This window comes from Eubalaena glacialis, chromosome 3 (assembly GCF_028564815.1).
Source record: "Eubalaena glacialis isolate mEubGla1 chromosome 3, mEubGla1.1.hap2.+ XY, whole genome shotgun sequence".
Taxonomy (NCBI): Eukaryota; Metazoa; Chordata; class Mammalia; order Artiodactyla; family Balaenidae; genus Eubalaena; species Eubalaena glacialis.
This window is the reverse complement of record NC_083718.1, coordinates 35,305,245-35,324,483: the sequence shown is the minus strand read 5'-3', so window position 1 is coordinate 35,324,483 and position 19,239 is coordinate 35,305,245. Positions and strand designations below refer to the sequence as shown.

The following is a 19,239-nucleotide window of genomic DNA, read 5'->3' as shown; positions in this document are numbered from 1 at the left end:
GGGAGAAAGTGGGTGGTTTTTAAACTAAAATCTATTCATAGTGTTATGAATAGCTTACCAAAGCTGTTCAGACAGTAAAATTGGATTTTTTTCTTCTATCTTCATTCACAAGCTATCTTTTGAGACAGTGTCACTAACTTTTCATGTCTTTCCATTTTTTTCAATTGTGGGATGATTTTGTACTGATTTCCTTCTACCTCACCCCTCCTATGTCACTGCCTTGTGACTGACAGTGGCACAGGTTGGTAAGAGGACATGGTCTGGGTGTGGAGCAGGCCAAAGCTTCCTGGTCAATGTAGAAATTGAACCTAAGACCTCAGAAGCACTACTTCAGCCACCTGAGCCAACAGCTAACCCTGGCCCACCTCTGTCAAGGGTCTAAGAAATACGGAATTGGCTCCCAGGTAGGGAATTGGTAGGAAAAAGAAGACAAGCAGGGCCTGAATGGTCACCATCCATGAATCCGCCCTGGAGCCTGAGTTGGCTGCTTCACCTCCACTGGAGGCCAGGATAACACTCCCCCGGGGGCCATGGAATACCAGTTCTCCCAGAAGCTCAGCATGGGTAAAGAAGTAAGATTTTCCCAGATGGCTGTTCTGAGCTTGACTGACCCAGGTGTGGTCTGGTGTTGGCAGGTAGAGCAAGAAAAGCTGGACAAGATCTGGCCTAAGCTCCGGGTGCTGGCGCGATCTTCCCCCACTGACAAGCACACACTGGTGAAAGGTGAGGTTGGTTCCTGAGTAGGTGCCTAGGATAGAGGAAGGCAGGCCGGGATGAGCACAGATAAGAGCCATCAACCAAAGCAACTCTCCCGTCCTGAGTAGGGAGGTCCTAGGAGAGCTTCCCCGCTCATGGGACAGTTTAGCAAACATCTGAGGCCCTGGTGAGTATAAGATATATAATATAATAAAGTTGTTTTTAAACATTATCCTATCTTGTTTGTTGATAGTACTGTGAATTAAGCAGTACAGGTTAAGCTAGTCCCATTTTGCAAATAAGGAAGTTTGAGGCTGAGACAACAAGTAACCTATCCAAATTGCCCAACTGGTAAGTCGAAGTGTTACCATTCAATCCCTGGGTCTCTGCCTTCAAATCATCCAGTGCTTTTTCCACCACATAATAGCTGCCTTGGGGCACTGGACAGGATATTGGACAAGGTCAGACTTTCTTAGCTTAGAGTGCTACCCGTGAAACAATTTACTGCCATCGGGTGACACTATAGAACCTCTAGCATAGGGAAAAAATGAAGGAAAGAGCGTAGAAAGGGAGGTGGTGGCAGGGACCGGAGAGGAAGACCAAAAAACTGCCTTTCATGGGGAAATGGCCTCAGATGGCACATGTGGAACTCACTGTAGTGTGTCTGTCTTTCCCAGGCATCATCGACAGCACTGTTGGGGAACAGCGGCAGGTGGTGGCTGTCACTGGGGATGGCACAAATGATGGGCCGGCTCTGAAGAAAGCAGATGTTGGTTTTGCCATGGTAAGCAGCTCAGCGTAGTGTCTCTCTCTGCTGCAAGCTGCCTCCTCCAGTGGGAAGCCAGGACAGGCTTCTGGTAACCTGATGCTTCCTGTACCTTCACATCCCCCTTTGTGCTCTTTCTCTAACTCCATCTCACCTACCTACCTGGCCAATAATAATATGTATAATGAGGGACCCATCAAGTATAAAGGCAGGGAAATCATGAGGTATCATTACCCAGCAAAGCAAGACCAACTGAAACTTGCCCAAGAACATGATGATATTGTCTGCCTAGGCACACTAGAAAATTCACATTCTATATGGAAAATGTGCACTCTATAGTTCGTCACTCTGCTTTTCACTTGTGAGGCCCGGAGCATCAGAGTCACTTGGAAAGTTCATTTTAAATCATATATTCTAAGGTTCCACAGTCGGCTATCTTGATTCAGTAGCATCTGAGCTGGGTCCCGGAAGTGTTTGGATTTTCTGAACAGGCACACTTATTGATTCTAATGCTCAGGAACATTTAGAAGTCCCCGGATTGCAAAGTACATTCTCACACTCAAGTAACTTATGATTGTAAGCTTCCCATACGCATTGCACTGTTGGTGATTTTTAAGCAGGGGAAGAAGATTCAAGAAGAAATCTGTCTTTAGGGTGCTCTCTTTAACCAAAAGATAAATTTAAAAAGTTTTTACTCTAGGAAATTTCAAGAATATACAAAACTAGAATAGTTTATTGAATCCTCATGTATCTGTCACCCAGCATCAAATATCAACACTTGGCCAATCTTGGCCCACACATACACATTTCCCCATCTCCACCTGAATTACTCTGAAGCATATCCAAGATATTATGTCATTTCATCCAGTATGTGTCTCTGAAAAATAAATATGTATCAATAAAATATATCTAAATGAATCATAGTACCATTGTCTCACAACAAAATTGATTCCTTACTATCATCAGATACCTAGTCAGTGTTCACATTTCCCCAAATGCTTCATAAATGTTGTTTTTATAGATTATTTGTCTAAATCAGAATGCAAACAAGATCCATACATTGCAATTGGTTGATATATCTCTTGAATCTATTAATCTATAACAGTATTTCCTGAAGTGTGCTCTTCCTTCCAACTCTACCTGGAAACCTATAGAAATGCAGATTCTCAGGCCTCACCCCGGAGCTACTGAATCAGAAAGCTTGGAGTTGGGGCCCAGCAGTCCATGTTTTAACAGTCCCTCTGGGTGATTCTGACACATCCTAAAGTTCAGCAGCCACTGACCCTATAGGATCTATGTGTTAGGGGTCCCCAAGACCACCATTTACATTTGTGCATTCACTGGAAGGACTCAGGGGACTCAGCATATAGTTGTCCTCATGGTTAAGATTTAGTCCATTGGTACAGTAAGAATCTAGTAAGGCAGAAAGTCACAGGTAGAGTCTGGAATCCACACGCAAGGTCCCTTATGATCTCTTCCTCCCGTGAGGGGTCACAGAGAGCACCTTCTTCCCCCAGCAATGAAAATGCAGCAATACATGTGATGTTTCTGCCCAGAGAAACCCACCAGAGACTTGGTGTCGTAGGTTTTTATTGGGGTTGGTCGTATAGGCACCTTCTGCCTAGCACGTGCTAAGATTCCAGACTTCCAGAAGGAAGCAGGTTTTCAGTGGAAACCATATGTTTGGGCACAGTGTAGGCACAGTGAATCACTAATTAATTTTCAGTTAATTGTTGACTGAGGGCCAAGTTTCCAGGTGCTAGCCGAGGGCCAACCTTGCAAACAGGACTTTCTCAAGAAAGCAGTCTCAGGCCTGCTATGTTAACTCTTTAATGCACAATCCCTTTCCATCTTTTTTTCTAGCTACTTAGTTTTGAAGGAATAAGGTTGTTTTTCTACATAGAATATACCATGGCAGGGATTTTGTTGATTGTATCCCTATAGTGTCCTTTAACCTGTTCTTTTAGCCCTTGTATTTCCTATAAACTAGTACTTAGTTCTATGAGCAATCAGATTCTACATCCCATCTTTCATTAGGGGCTGCAAAATGACAATGTTCTGATTTTCTTTATTTATTAACTTGAATACTTCTGTAAAAAGAAATTTGCCCTCGTCGACTATTTGGTTACTGTGCGGTTCAGTTCCTACATGAAAGACAGGTTAAATGCTTGATTTTTTTCCCTTTATTTACCAGTTTTCAAAATAATGAGTTGACTTTTTAGGATCCTCCAAAGGTGACCAATGAATTGTTCACTTTTTAAAATTTACTAAACTATTCTACTAAAAGTTAATTGTCTATTTTTTTAAAATATCATTATGAGCTCATGGTTTTAAGTATATGTGATATGTTTTGATCCATTGCCCTTATTATTATTTTGATGTTTATACTGACCCATCATTAGCCTCTTCAACACTGCTAAGTCCTTTGGGTACAACCTCAGCTGTCTTTAATAGCTTTCTTGGTCTCTTGCATGATAAGATGTTCCAGATTCATCATGCATATTTCTTGTCCTAGATCTAGAATCATCCACTTCTCAAAGGAGTTCTGCTTCATTTCAGTGAGAAATGATATTTAGAGAACACAATCTGAATGTCAGGATGTTCCTTACTTCTGAGTAAATTATTGTTTCTAGAACTTTTCAGTGGACAAAGCTAGGAAATATGTCTTTTATGTCTCTTTTTGTTTTTGTGTTTCTTTGTTTTAAAGATAAATACTTCATGAATTCATATTGGCATTTCCAATTCAAATTTAGAATTCTAGAACTCTAACTTCCTATTTTACTTCCCTGATTTTATATTTATCTCTTAAGCTGAAAAGTTTGATTCCTAACGGCATTAACATAATTATTATTTGCTTTATCCTAAAATATATGTAATAGTCTCAAAATAGCAATAATAATAAAATTACTCTACTAAAAACAGTTAAAGATTTTTCTTGTAGTTCTTTTTATCCTGTAGGTATATCCTACTGTATCCTAACATCAAGTTACTGTGTTTTTCAAAAAGTCATTTGGAACTTTTCCCTTGGTATGGTTGTGCTACCAACTCGTTATATACCAGTTCATTTATATCATGGTTTTTTTTTTCTTCCATTTTTGAGATTGCTTATTTTAAACTTAATTTTGTTTTATACTTGTATAAAGTAGTTACATAATTCTAAAGTAAAATATACCAACAAGGTCTATTCATAGAAGTCTAGCTTCTATCCCTATCACCTCTACCCTGTTGCCTCCTTCTTAATCCCACAGATAACTTACTTCTTTGATTTTTGGTTTATCTTTCTGTTTGCTCCTTTAAAATACAATCAAATGTGTAGTTTATTTATATCCCACTCTCTTAGATAAGTGATACTTATCTATATTTATCTATATACACACCATATACTCTTTTTTCCACCTTGCTTCTTTTCATTTAACAACCTAACTTAGAGATTATTCTGCAGTAGTACATATATAAAGATTTTCTTTCTTTCTTTTTTTCTTTCTTTCTTTCTGTCCTTTCTCTTTACAGTGCATGGTACAGCATTGTGTGGATGTGTTAGAGAACTTTTTGATGGGGAAATTGAATTGTATAGTCTTATCTGACAGATATTCATTTGTTGCAATCTGGATAGGAAAATAATACTACCAGGTAAACGGTACAAATAATCTACTAGTGCAGGGCAGATTCACAAACAAGCCCCTCTGTAGGTTATACGGGTGGTAAGACATGGAATAGAAGAATAGGCTGGGGATGTTAGGGACAGCTTTGCCAAGCAAGCAGGGCTTAATTAATTGAATGGAACCTTAAGGACAGATAGGATTTAAATAGATGGGGAAAGAGGATGTTCCAGGCTTGGAGAAAAGGGTGTAAGTAGAAGACTGGACTCTAGAAGTGAATGAGAGATTCAGGGAATTGTGAATAAAGCAGTAGGTTTTGAGCAGAAAGATATAGCAGGTTGGAAAATGAACCAGAGTTCACTTGTTGAGGGCTTTGACTACCAGACTAGAAAGTTTATTGTTTCTGAAACACTGCTTTCAACCACTGATCTGTCTATTTAGAAACCTTTAGTGGTTCCCCAGTGACAGGATTTTGAATAAGGACAGGACATCTGAACTGTACTGCCAGACTACTCCTCCTGGGAAAAAATGTAGAGTAACTTCAAGGTGCGGGGGAGATAAGGATTTAAATTAGATATTGGCAGTGGCAAAAGAAATTTTAAAATTTAGAGGTAGAACAGATAGGACTTTTTCCCTATCTTCTAATTATTTTCTAAGATGGGGAAGTAGGAGGGATGGGAGAAAGGAATATCAGAGATAACTGTAATTTCCAGTCTGAGTTCAGGAGTAAGGTGGTGGCATCATGGCCCAGTCCCCTTTCCCACAGAGTGACAGTGACATATTTTCCCTTTATTTTCTTTGGGAGAGAAGACCGCTCAAAATATGGTGGTTTAGTCTGTAGGATTTGTGTGGCTAGTGTGCCCTCTAGTGTTTATGCTGAGTTCTGAAGCTTCTTGGAGGTCAAGATATGAGTTCAGAATGTACATGAATTTTGTCCAGTTCCTCACTGTTTTCCTTCCCCTTCTTACCTCAGGGTATTGCAGGCACGGATGTGGCAAAGGAGGCCTCTGACATCATCCTAACAGATGACAACTTCACCAGCATCGTGAAGGCAGTGATGTGGGGACGAAACGTCTACGATAGCATCTCCAAGTTCCTGCAGTTCCAGCTCACTGTCAACGTGGTGGCTGTGATTGTGGCCTTCACTGGAGCCTGTATCACCCAGGTGAAGGGAATGTGGGGTGAGCTGAGATGGGAGGGATGAGGCTGGGGCTAAGGAACAGGGGGTGCGGGGTACAGTATGTCGACTGAGGAGTAAGGACCAGAGTTTCCGAAGGGGTGCTGGGGCAAGAATTAGCTCTACTAGGTCTCCATCTGCTCATGTGGGATGATGATAATTTATCTACCATTAATGTAGCACTTACATGTTAGCCAGTGTGATGAGCACTTATATGTAGTTTCTCTGTTCTTCAAAAACAACCTTGCAAAGTAGGTATTATCCCCATTTTACAGGTGAAGAACCCAAGGCTCAAAGAGATTAAATAAGTTTCTCAATGTCACTCAGCTAATAAATGGTGGATAGCAGGAGGTAGGCCATTTCAAGGGCAAAGATGAGGCTGATGAGTGAGGTGGGGGGTGGTCTCCAAGGAGAGCTAAAAGGAGTGGTTCTTCTTTCCACCAGGATTCCCCACTGAAAGCCGTGCAGATGTTGTGGGTTAATCTCATCATGGACACTTTTGCCTCATTGGCCCTGGCCACAGAGCCTCCTACAGACTCTCTGTTGAAGCGTCGCCCCTATGGCCGAAATAAGCCTCTGATCTCACGCACTATGATGAAGAACATCTTGGGTCACGCCGTCTATCAGCTCACTGTCATCTTTTTCCTTGTCTTTGCCGGTGAGCCGAGGCGGGGTGGGCGTCGGCGTTTGGAGTGCTACAGGGAGATGGGGGCAGAGAGCAGCCCAAGGAAAGAAAGTAGCAGGGAGCAAGCTGAGCACAAGACGGGAATGATAGCAGCTTCGCTTACTGAGAGCATCCTCTGTTCCCGCTACGTGGTGCATTGTGCCATTTTATTACTCCTTTTAAGAATCTCCAAAGGGTGGCTTTATGTTACCTTTTTTTTAGATCATAAAACTGAAGCTTAAGTCACATATTGAGTAAATAGTGGCACGAAGATTCAGACCTATGTCTTCCAGACTCTCGTGCACATAGTTCTACCGCAATGCAGCACTACGAGAAGGCAAATAGTGATGGAGCAAACTGAGAGAGAGGGTCAGAAATGTTGAGGGACTTCCCTGGTGGTCCAGTGGGTAAGAATCCACCCTCTAATACAGGGGGCACAGGTTCGATCCCTGGTCGGGGAACTAGGATCCCACATGCCACATGGCACAGCCAAAAAAATTTTTAAAAAAAAGGGGGGCTTCCCTGGTGGCACAGTGGTTAAGAATCCGCCTGCCAATGCAGGGGACACGGGTTCGAGCCCTGGTCCGGGAAGATCCCACATGCCGCAGAGCAACTAAGCCCATGCGCCACAACTACTGAAGCCCGCGTGCCTAGAGCGTGTGCTCCGCAGCAAGAGAAGCCACCACAATGAGAAGCCCACGGACCACAACGAAGCATAGCCCCAGCTCAACACAACTAGGGAAGGCCCACACACAACAACAAAGACCCAACACAGCCAAAAATAAATAAATAAATAAAATAAATTTATTAAAAAAAAAAAAAGAAATGTTGAGACCAGGGCTAACACTGAAAATATTTGATGACTGTTGTGGTTCGGATACTGACCAGTTAGAATGGACACCAGTCATAAGCAACCAGTGAGGCCATACTCAAGTGTTCTGACTCACCCTGAACCCTCCTTGAGAGCATACTTATCCTCCGATGCATCCCTTCTCCCAACTAGGTGAGAAATTCTTTGACATTGATAGTGGGAGGAGAGCACCTCTGCATTCACCACCCAGCCAGCACTACACCATTATTTTCAACACCTTCGTGCTGATGCAGCTCTTCAATGAAATTAACTCCCGCAAGATCCATGGAGAGAGGAATGTCTTTTCGGGCATCTTCCGCAACCTCATCTTCTGCTCTGTGGTCTTGGGCACATTCATCAGCCAGGTGGGATTCTAGCTGGAGTTGGGATAGGAGGTCTGGGAGGACAAAGGCCAGAAGCTGGGAGCCAGGATTCCCTGAGCGCCCGGGGAAAGGAGTAAGGGAGTGATGGGGACTCAGGCTGTGGGTTGAACACTTTGGGGTTCCCAAATGCTTCTGTTTGCTCATTGCTCTAGAATTGGATCCTGCTGTGTCAAGTGCTCCAGTGCAAGGCAGCATGTTGGTAGCGAATAAAATAAAATTTGTGGAATCCTTTCCTTATCTTTCTAAAACACCGCAATTTCACATAGTGACCAGGAGGAAGATCACTGTCTTCTAACCCCTTTCCATGCCTCCTGCCAGCATACTTGAAATGTGCATGCAAGTGCTATATGGGATCTCTCCCTGTCCCTCCTTGCCCCTTTGTTCTGAAAGGGCTCATGGTAGAAAATGGTACGCAGTTCAGAGAAAAGGAGAAGACATGGAATGTTGCCATATGTAGTTGACAGATAGGCCTGACGTAGGCTCCTTCTTTGGGAAGTGGGGTCAAGGGCATGGCTGCCCTGGTGGTGAAAGGATTGAGCCCCTTCCTTCTTGCCCCAGTCAGAGGTACACTAAGACATCTGCCAATACAAGAGATTATGAGCCTGCCCTGTAACAAAAGAGCTCCTGCCTCACTCTTATTTGCCAGCTCCTAAATTCCTCTTCTCCATCACTGTGCCTTCTCTTTGTCACCTACTGGCTTTAGTCACAAGAAGCCTCCAGCTCCCCTTGATCCCCCAGCCTTTGCATTAATAATGTTCATAGTAGCTGTATCTGTCTCCCCATCAGAGTGCTCTATAAAGACTGTGTCTGTCTTCCCTTCTCCCCACCTGGATATCTTCTCTCTCCTTTCCCAACAAGCAGATCAGGGTTTATACCACAGGGATCCTGGGGTAGGGGGCTGACGTGGCTTTGATGGCCTTGACTGGAGGGCTGGCTACCTGTTACCTCCCAATGATGGGCTGCCTCTTTCTCTGTTCTAGATTATCATTGTGGAATTTGGGGGGAAACCCTTCAGCTGTACGAACCTCACCCTGTCCCAGTGGTTCTGGTGTCTCTTCATCGGTATTGGAGAATTGCTGTGGGGCCAGGTGAGTACGGGCACACCCTCCCCGTGCAGTCACATGGCCGGCAGACCCCCCCTCCCCTAGATGAGATGGAACGAGCAACTGTGGAGACGCCCAGCTCCTCGCCTTCATATTCTTCTTCCCTCTTCTCTCTACCACCAGGTTTGCAAGTTCTTTCCATCTTGTAGGATCCCAAAGCAGAATGATCAGTGCCCACCACTTCAGAGGCTTCTGATCTCTTCTCTAATCATGCCTGGAGACAGACAAATCCCTTAGCTTCTCTGAGATGGAAGTGGAAATTTTCAATGGAATTTTGCTAAAAAAAAATTAAGGGTCTTAGAAGTAGAAGAGTTTGCAAAGCATATGTCTTCAATGAAGCCGCAGTCTGGCCGTGAGCTGCTGTGCTGTCATAATGTAGGGCTCCCTTGCCTCTTCTGTTTCTCACCATCGCCTTATCCAGGATGGGTGCCTGACTGTCATCTAAGATAAATCCAGACTCACAAGGTCTCTAGAGAAGCAGTATAGCATATGGTTCAAAGCACGGACTTTGGAACCGACTATCTAGGTTTGAATCCCGGTTCTTCTTTTTACAAGCTGCATCATAGTGAGCAAGTTTATTAGCAACTCTGCCTCAGTTTCCTCAACTCCGGATAACAGGATCATTGTGAATCATTGTTAATCAGCAAATCAGTTTCAATACAGAAATGACTTAGAACAATGTCTAGTACCCTGTAAGTACTCAATAAATGTTAGCTAGTAATATTATAGTAATATAATCAGGTTTGATAAGAGTTTCATTCCTTCTCTAATACCACTTTGTGAGTCCCTCTCATCCTCAGCTCTGGCCTGGCCTTTACCTCTGCTTGCAGACCCCAGGTCTCTACTGATTGGTGCCCAGCCACCTGGGTAATGGAGGCTTTGCTCTAACTGGCCCCAAAGATCCCTCCCTAGAGCTGCAGGCTTTCCCCCATAGACCTGCTAGTTGTTTCTTTCATAGCTCCTAGGTGCCTCCCTGATTAATCCCTAACCCCGTTCCTAACAGGTCCTTCCACCCTGCTCTGTTTGCTGAAGTTTATTTACCAGTGGGTCCCTAAAGCACTTCTACACTTGGGTGGAGCTTGATTATTTCACGTACTGTTTGAAACTCTCACCTGGGTCTAGTCTCACATGTGGCCATGTGGCCTTGATGCCAGGTAACAACAGCCTTCCTTCTGTATCACAACAGCTCCTTCTAACATCTAAAAGCAGAACGTGGACATTCTTTCTATTTCAAACACTTGACTCCATGTTGGACTACTCACACAGTCCCCCTTTCCCAGCTGAGCCCTTGTCTTATTTGTAAAGGAGAACTGACTGACAGCTTATAGAGTGATTTATTTTGAATTGCAAGCCCCAACCTACTGCTCCATGTCTTCTGAAAATACTCATATGTCCCTTCTTCTATGGGCTATCCCACCCAGTTCCTCACCTCAAGCCCAAGAAAACTTTTAGTATCCTCTCACTATAGTTTTATAAAAGAGGAATTACTTAGCATATGGTAACTAAGAAGAGGGTCATTCCCCTCCAACACCCTTCTTTTCCCCTTGCCCATACACATACATTTTGACCATCCTGTCTCCAGATTTGTTTTCTCCCAGGTCTGTCTCTGTCTCTTCCTACTGTGTATCATGCATTATGGTTCTACTTCCTTTAAGAGACAGATGGCAAAATGCAAAGAAAGAACTGAGACAGGAGAAAGAGAATGAAGTATATAACAAGGCAGATGGCTGGTCAAATACTAGAATATAAGTTCTCCTTTGTACGTCCACAAATACAGAAAATCTTCCTGAGGGCCTGACAGCTGGTAGGCACTTGGCAAACGCTTGCCTGAATGGGTTGGCACTTTTCCCACTGCTTTCCCAGTGGGAAGGTTGATAGGGCAAAGAGTGACCTACCCAAGGGCCTGACCCATAAAGTTGAGTGACAGCTCTTCTCGCCGTGATTCTGGTGTCTACCCTTTTGCTGCACCTGTTCTCAGGTCATCTCCACAATACCTACCCAATCCCTGAAGTTCCTAAAGGAGGCTGGGCATGGCACCACCAAAGAGGAGATCACCAAGGATGCTGAGGGGCTGGACGAGATCGACCATGCAGAGATGGAGCTGCGCCGAGGCCAGATCCTCTGGTTCCGGGGCCTGAACCGTATCCAGACTCAGGTACTGTGATAGTGGCCTGTCCTCGCCCTGGGAGAAGGAATCTCCACCATCTTTCTTGAGAGGTGTTGGGAGGGCAGCAGTTCTTGCTGGCCAACGTCTCTCCCCTTCCTAAGGCCCTCTCACTGGTGGGCGGCCCGAGCTCCCTTGCTTCAGGACAGACAGGCAGAGGCAGTGGTATGGGCTCCTCTGAGAGGAGAGTGATCATGGGGGGCCGAGAACATGGGACACTAAGTGCTAGCATCATCCTCTAGCTTTGGGTTCGTCTGAAGCCCACTTCCCACCCTCTGTCGGGTGGGCCATCTTCCTGCATAAGGTCTCTTGTAAGCACTAGGCCTAACCTCAGGGTGGGAAATGTTCAGAGTCTTTCCTGACCCTGCAGAGGGAAGGATTTAGACAATATCTCTATGCCAGCATCCCCAGCAGACATTTACTGTATATCCTCAAGCTGCTATTCGGGGAATGTAGGTGTTATCTGGATTGATCTTTGTAAAAGAAACTCGCTCTCTTATGTCTTCCCCACTCAAAATTTAAGGCCATGATGGGGAATCTGATGGCTAAGTGTATATAAACGACAATAGTCTCTCAGTGCCTGAGTATCTTTTACAGGATTCAGACTTGCTTCCCAGAAAGGAAGAAGCTATAATTTCTTCAAACCTTTTCCCTTCCTGCAATTTCTAAAATGGGATAGAAGCTGCTCCTGCTGCTATTAAGTCCCTTCCTATAGCCCTACAGTAACTTTTTTTCCCCACTTCCTGCGCAGCAACTGTAACTACGTTCTCCTGGGTAAATGGGCTGGTCTAGACATTGATAATCCTATCACTTTCCCTGTTCTTACCCCACATACCTCTATTGTGTTAGTCCTGAGATTTCCCATCTCAAGGAATTGTAAATCCCCAAGTTCTCAAAGGTGTTCACCAGAGAACAGGCCTATCCCTCTTTGCTGATTGGCTAGAGATCCCAGAAGTAAATTTCACTCTCTAAAATTAGCCTTGCAGATGGTTTCAAAAGTTCCCTAGTGGAGCCCACCACTTCCTAGGGAAGAGGTGAAATGAGTAGTCTAAGCTAAATACAGTAGTCCCCCGCTTATCCGTGGCTTTGCTTTCCTTGGTTTTAGTTACCCGTGGTAAACCACAGTCTGAAAATATTAAATGAAAAATTCCAGAAATAAATTGCTCTTAAGTTTTAAATTGCATGCCGTTCTGAGTAGCTGATGAAATCTCACGCCCCCCACTCTGTCCTGCCCTGGACATAAGTCATCCCATTGCCTATCACGTCCTCGCTGTATACACTACCCACCCATTACTCTAGGAAAAAAACATAGTATATACAGGGTTCAGCACTCTCTGCAGTTTCAAGCATCCACTGCGGGTCTTGGAACATATCCCCCATGGATAAGGGAGGACTACTGTAGCAGCTGGGAATTTGTCTCCTATAGACAACACAACAGATGGAAATGGGAAAGCAGGGCTGGGGAGGGAAGCACTGGGGCTCCTTTCCCCTCTCTTGAGTTCCCCCTCCCAGAGAGGGAAATCCGCATGGGACCTGCAAACACTACCTCAGCATGTCCAGAGTTTCCACACGCACCCCACCCTCCAGGCTGCCAAGTCCATCACGAGCAAGGGCCTCACGTGCCCAGAGAACTTGGCATCTTTGGCTCATGTCTCTAAGGCCTCGGTGCTTCCCTGTAGGTCTGCTCTTTTCAGAATAACCTGTCTGCTTTTCTTCCCTTCAGGATCATCTGCCTCCTCTTCTACTATGTAATTTTTTTCCTAGCCAGAATGCCCTCGTTCCAGTGTCTCCTGGCTCCTTCCCAATCTTCTCTCCCGGGGCTGAGATTCATGGATCTTCCTTCCCCTCCACTACCAATTTCCGTTCCCTCGACTATATACCTCTCTGGTTTCGCTGTCTACATAGCTTTAGGTATACTACCTTTCTCTGTTGGAGCAAAAGGCGGTTGGACCAGAATGACGTTAAAGCCTAAACTTAGGCAGCAAAGGCAACCTGTTAAAGATGCCATGATGAGCATATCTATGCCATCCCACCTGACTCCATAAGCAGATGACGGTGCTAACCTGCATCCTGGATCCTAAAGCTCTCTCCTGGCATCAGCTCTTCACCTCAAAAGGGTTCTAACGAAATTCCCTGCCATCCGATTGTTGTTCCTTGTTGTCATTCTTGCAACACGTATGGGTGGGAAGTGTTGCCAGGCTATTGTCCCATCCTGGTCCCTTTAGCTTTGGGAGAGCTAAAAGCACTAGAAAGCAGAAGGTTGGGAAACTTGAGGTCTAGAATCTTGGGAAGGTAAATCTGGGGTCCAGTTTCATTGTGGAGGTTGGGACCTTGTGACCCTAATAAGCACTGAGGAAGGTGACTCTCCAGCCCCTTCTTCCGTGTGGCTGAACCCTCCCCACATGCAGACCTTTTCCTCTTACAGCATCAGGCTCCTTGGTCCCCTGGAACTGAAAACTGTATCATGTGATGAAGAGTGGTATTTTAGCTCAAACTTGGTCTGAGTCCAGAAACTAGCCCTAAACATTTCATGGCTTCTCAGGAAGCTTTATAAGTAAGAACAACTATCTGACTCACAAGGTACCTGCTTTCCCACCTTCTCACCTGGGGAAGTAAAGTTAGATGAGTGAAATCAGCACCTTTCCTACATCCCTGGTCAACTGGCCCTTGGTCAGGCAGAGGTCAGGGATGAGGATGGTAGGTTTGACTGAGGCCCTAGATCAAGACCGCTGTCGGAAAACAAATGGCATTCATTGCCTCTGTCTCTGAGGAGTAGGACACTGAAAACCAGAGAAAACTTGTATGGGGCTAGACTTGCAGCTGCTGACCGCTGCCACCACCGCCAACCAAATCTTCCTCCCCCCACCCCGTCTAACTGCTGAGTTCTCGTCTGCACTTGTGCCAGTCTCTCAGGATCTCCAGTGCGCGAATGCTGCTAGTGGCATTCTCTCCACAGAGCCTGGCCACTGGGTTCCTGAGCTCCACTTTCAGGGGCCTTGTCCACTTCTGCCCAAGGACAGGGAGTCTCAGAGAAGAACCCAGAAGAGGGTGAGCCCAGCAACTCATGGTCCAGGAGCCTTTCCACCATGGCACCTGTGTATGGACTACTACATGCCTCTGTTTAAACACATGATTGTTTTCCTGGAAAATCTGCAAAAATAGGTAGTCAGTTTAATTGGTTTAGAGGTTCCTGAGCCTCAAAATTCAGTAATATATACACTTTGCCTACTATCTTAAATTGCATTCCTTATTTTTTTAAGAGTACAGGTCAAAAAAAAGAAGACAGTACAGGTCAGAGCAATGAATAAGCTGTCACTCTCTGTCAGGAATCATGAGTGGGAAAGTCCATTTAAATTTTTAGATACTTTTGGATACCAGCACACCTAAAATGTCCATCATAGGCTAAAAGGGAAGAGAAGACTGGATTCTGGCTGGGTATTTAGACTCCATGGCAAATTGTTCCTTAAATGAAGTGTGATGTGCAATTAATGTTTTTCCCCCTTCTCTTCACCATTGTTTTGTGTGTAAGGGACTCTCTCTCTTGCTCTCCGTCTCCTGTCCCCTTTTCCCAGCTCTTTCCATCCCCCTCCCTAACCCTCTTGGACCCTCCCTTCCTCTTTCTTCACTTGTTTCTGACTGTGGAGCAAAGCTGTCTCACTTTCTGATTCTTTGCAGATCGACGTAATTAACACATTCCAGACGGGAGCCTCTTTTAAGGGAGTCCTAAAGCGCCAGACCATGGGTCAACACCTTGATGTAAAACATGTTCCTAGCTCATCCTATGTAACAGTTGCACCAGTCAAATCTCCCCCCACCACTTCTGTTGCTGCTGCTGTTTCATCTCCTACTCTGGGCAGTGAGTGATGGTCTATTATGATGCATGACTTGCTAAAATGACCACAAGAGAGCACGTGGCATTCACTTTAACCAGCTGTGGTTATCTTTTCCTTTTGGTTTTTCCCTTTGATCTTTGACTTAAGGGAAGAAAAGCAGGGCAAAAATTCCACTCCAGAACCGGGCTGTGTGCCATTTTATTTAATTTTATTAATTTTTTTTAACGTTGAAAAGCTATTAAACCGTAACCATTTTAAAGACAGTAATCCTGTTTTCTGATTGTTCCTCTGCATTGCCTGGTCCTTCCTTGAGTTTTGTTTGTTTGTTTTACTTTACTTTGTTTGTTTGTTGCTTTGTTTGAATATGTTGTTGTTCCTCTTCTCTCCTCCTGCTCCTCTGAGTCTCAACTCTATCTCCCAAGGTTAGGTGTAAGGTTAAGCCAAATGAAGACTCAGGAAGTCTTTTGTTTTCTTTTAGGAATTTCTGAAGAGCAAACTTTTTTTTTTTTCTTCTCCTTTCCTCTAGTTTGTTTTACTTATAGCCAGCACTTCATATCTTACTTTGCATGTAAAGTTTTAGGAACCCCTTTCTCAGCCAGCCTATCAACCGGAAAGCTGTGAAGGCTCAACCTAAGATCTGGTGGATTATTGGTAGATTATTGGATTCTTGCTAATGCTTATGCCTTCCTATTCCTGACCTTTTTGCCTTCCCCAAGTGGGACACAGAGAGGAAATGGAAGGCTCTTTGCTGATAATGCTATTAAGGTATTTGGTGGGGAAGGAGTCTCTCTGTGTTAAGTATATTGTGGGCTTCAAATATCTGAGTGTTTAGTCTGTTTCTTCCTCCCCCACTCCCAGTCACCACCACCGTAACCCTGGGATGGGGGTTAAAGAAAGAACAATTGCACTATCTGTGGTTCACTTGATTGTGAGTGTGTAGGCTGATCAGACTTAGCTTATCTATTTTTCTTTCTAGCCAACTCTAAGTGTTCTCGTGTGAGATATGAGGGGCAGGGGGAGAGGAGGTTTCTATAGATGCATATTCTTTAGGCTCAAAGGCAGTCAAAGAACTAAGTAAGTCTTACCCCACAAATATGCAAGAGCCTCTCATTCTAGTCCTTCCATATTCCTCTCATTTCCTTTTTTCTTCTAGTTTTGTCATGTCCTTCTAACTAGTTACTGTTCTTTCTTAAATCATGCCTCTCTGTTAGGAAGGGTAGTGTCAGCTGCCCTGGTAACTTGAAGGTAGAAGAAGACTAAGGAAAAGACAGAGCCCACTGGGCTCATGTAGTAGAGTTGCTGGTGGAGGATATGGTGCAAACCCTCAAAGACTAGAAACTCAGGAGAGTCAGGCCGCACCTGCTCTTTCTCCAGCTGTACCTTCCTCTTGGGGGGCCTAGAAGTTATAGTCATGCATTTTAAAACCCATTTCCCATTCCAGAGTTCCAAATGAATTCATTTATTTATCTAACCTTCAAGTAGATAAATCTCTAAGATTTCTCTCTGTAAGAAGGTCCTAATCCCTTCTCTTCCCCTGGTTTCTGACAAAGGAGCAGAAACCTACAGAATACCAGCTGAGGAAATGGAGTCTTCATCTGCCCATTCATTGAGCTCCAGAGAGTGGTCTTTAGTGCTCATACCTAACCTAAGGTCCAGCCTGGTTTGGGCTTCTGAGCCATGAGAAAGGGTTGTCCTTCAGTCATTCACTTTCACCTGTAGGATAGGGGCCACAGAAGAGACACTTCCCAGAGACTTTGAGAGATGATGACTGGGGAAGGAAGGGTTGATTGACCGAGTGGAGAGGACCTGAAGCTTTCACAGCACCCGCCTCACTATCTGTGTCTTATTCCCCATACACTGCTCATGCACGAGGCACCATGCATCAAGAAAGGAAGATGCCACCACTTGGGGTGGATTGGTGATGATGCAGCTGTGTGATTGTTCATCGGCACGTACTATATAGTCTCTGAGGCCAGTGTTGGAGTTGAGGAGCATTCTGACGCAGCCCCACCCTTCTCTCCACCTGCCAGGCCACAAGATGGTGCTTCCTAGCTCTCTGACTCCTCTTCTCTTGAGCTTCCCTTACAGGTGGCTGCTTTCCCTTTAGATTCCAGAAGTCCTGTTATCTAGCTGGATGACTGTTCCTTGCTCCCCCAAAAGAGAAATTGTCCCTATCTTTTCCATCTACCCATCCCCAATTCACTCTTATCTCCCTTATTGTTTACCTGTAACAGTGATTGATCACCCCAACAGGTGAGAGGAAAAGCCAGCAAACAGGGCTCCAGACCCCCATTCCAACTCCTATTTTTAAAAATCTGTTTTCTAGATAGGACTTCACATATAATTATTTTAACAAAGTAGTCAATTGCTTCAAAAAAAAAATAGAAGCAGGAAGTTTGGAAATCACTGATATTGAAGACGATCAACTCATGGTATAAAGGTACCTGTATTCAATTGCTTCAAAAAAAAGAATAGAAGCAGGAAGTTTGGAAATCACAGATATTGAAGATGATCAACTCATGGTATAAAGGTACCTGTTCTCCTGTAGCACTTGTTAGAAATGTTGAGATCTGAAGAGTGAGTGAAAAGTATGGGCTATATTATCACTCCTACAGGGGGTGGTATGGCTTTGAGCCCATTTCTTGACTAGGGCCAGGGGAGAAGGCACTGGGTTTGCACTCACTTAATCCAAGTTGCCTTGCTCTAAGATGTTTGACATAGATCCATTAAAACTTGGGATTTCCTGAAAGCCAGATGGAACCTATATTCCATCTGATCTCACCTAAAGATGGAAATGTAGGTCCTAACTTTCTGTGCAGCATGGTGAATGTGTGCCCAGGTTCCTTGATTCTTCTTGGCTGAAGCGTTGAGCGGATTCCATTGAGTGACAGAGTCCTTTGCCTTCTGAGCTCTGAGCACCTTCCATCCTGGGTGAGTCTGCCAGTCTGTTGTGGAGTGAGGCAAGGTAAGGAAAACCTTAGCCGGCAGAAACACAACTTTAATGAACCTTCTTTGTGCATTACTTTTGAAGGTTCTGTACAGTGATAGGAAACATGGAGGCAAGCAATCCAACCAGTTTATTTGCCTGCCTCTTTGGGTGCTCTGATGTCTCCATATTCTTGCCTCTTTTCCAGGAACATATTCTTTGCGTAAAGAGCAGAGTAGCGAAAGATGTGCCCTACCCCAACCCCCATCATTTCTCCTTATCCCCCTCCCTACCTCAACAATTTCTCCTGCATTACTTCCATTTCTTTTCTGAGGAAAGAACTTTGGGACAAGACTAGGATCAGCCACCTCCCAACAACTAAAACTGTCCTAGGACCACTTTCTTTTCCCCTGGCCTCTCTCTCCAAACTCTCAGGATCCAACCTTCTCCCCTCCTCCAATTCTACCAACCCAAGTTGCAAAGCATCCCTCAGCGAGGCCCCCAGTTCAGAAAAGCAGCTGCCAAAGGAGCTGCTCCCTGTGGATAAGGTGAAGGCTAGGCCCAGGGATCAATTATTGTCGATTTTTCCTCTTCTCTAAACTGAATCCCTTCCTTTGTTGTGCAGTAGAACAAAGACTTTGACACTTATAGGGCAGTGCATTTCCCTTTGCCCAGTCAAACTGCAAATTGTTTCCTTTCCCCCATCCTCTTGGTCCACCCCATCAGAAAAGCCTCTTGTTTGTAGCACTGCCTCCTGGATGGGGTGTTTTCTGTCCTGGTCCCATCCTTTCCCTTCTCCACATAAGATCACATTCCTCTTCATAATTTACAAACAGCTGGAGAAAGCTGCATGACTGGACACAGCTGCTGTGTGTCAGAGACATGACCATGCGTGTCCGGCCTCATCTGATCTGAGGGAGCGGGCCTTCTGTCAGCGTCAGGGGGAGGCATCTTTTGATGCCTGTATTCATTCACCTCTTCCAGGGGAGGGACTGAAGGAATGGAGTTCTACTTTCTTTGGGGGAAGAGGACATGGTGGAGGCTGTGGAATATAAATATATGCATGTTTCCTGACTGA

At 44.7% G+C, this 19,239-nt stretch overlaps 1 protein-coding gene across 2 annotated transcripts in view; it reads left to right on the top strand.

Moving 5' to 3' along the window:
- Positions 1-19,239, top strand: part of ATP2B4 (ATPase plasma membrane Ca2+ transporting 4) — a 91,192-nt gene that overhangs the window by 66,764 nt on the left and 5,189 nt on the right. The window contains exons 14-21 of one of the 2 annotated variants that reach the window (XM_061187476.1): positions 636-723; positions 1,374-1,480; positions 6,035-6,226; positions 6,683-6,896; positions 7,906-8,117; positions 9,116-9,223; positions 11,217-11,393; positions 15,078-15,185. In XM_061187476.1, coding sequence (XP_061043459.1) covers positions 636-723; positions 1,374-1,480; positions 6,035-6,226; positions 6,683-6,896; positions 7,906-8,117; positions 9,116-9,223; positions 11,217-11,393; positions 15,078-15,185 — 1,206 coding nt within the window. The remainder of the gene's footprint in view (positions 1-635; positions 724-1,373; positions 1,481-6,034; positions 6,227-6,682; positions 6,897-7,905; positions 8,118-9,115; positions 9,224-11,216; positions 11,394-15,077; positions 15,186-19,239) is intronic. The other variant, XM_061187475.1, reaches the window with a different exon arrangement.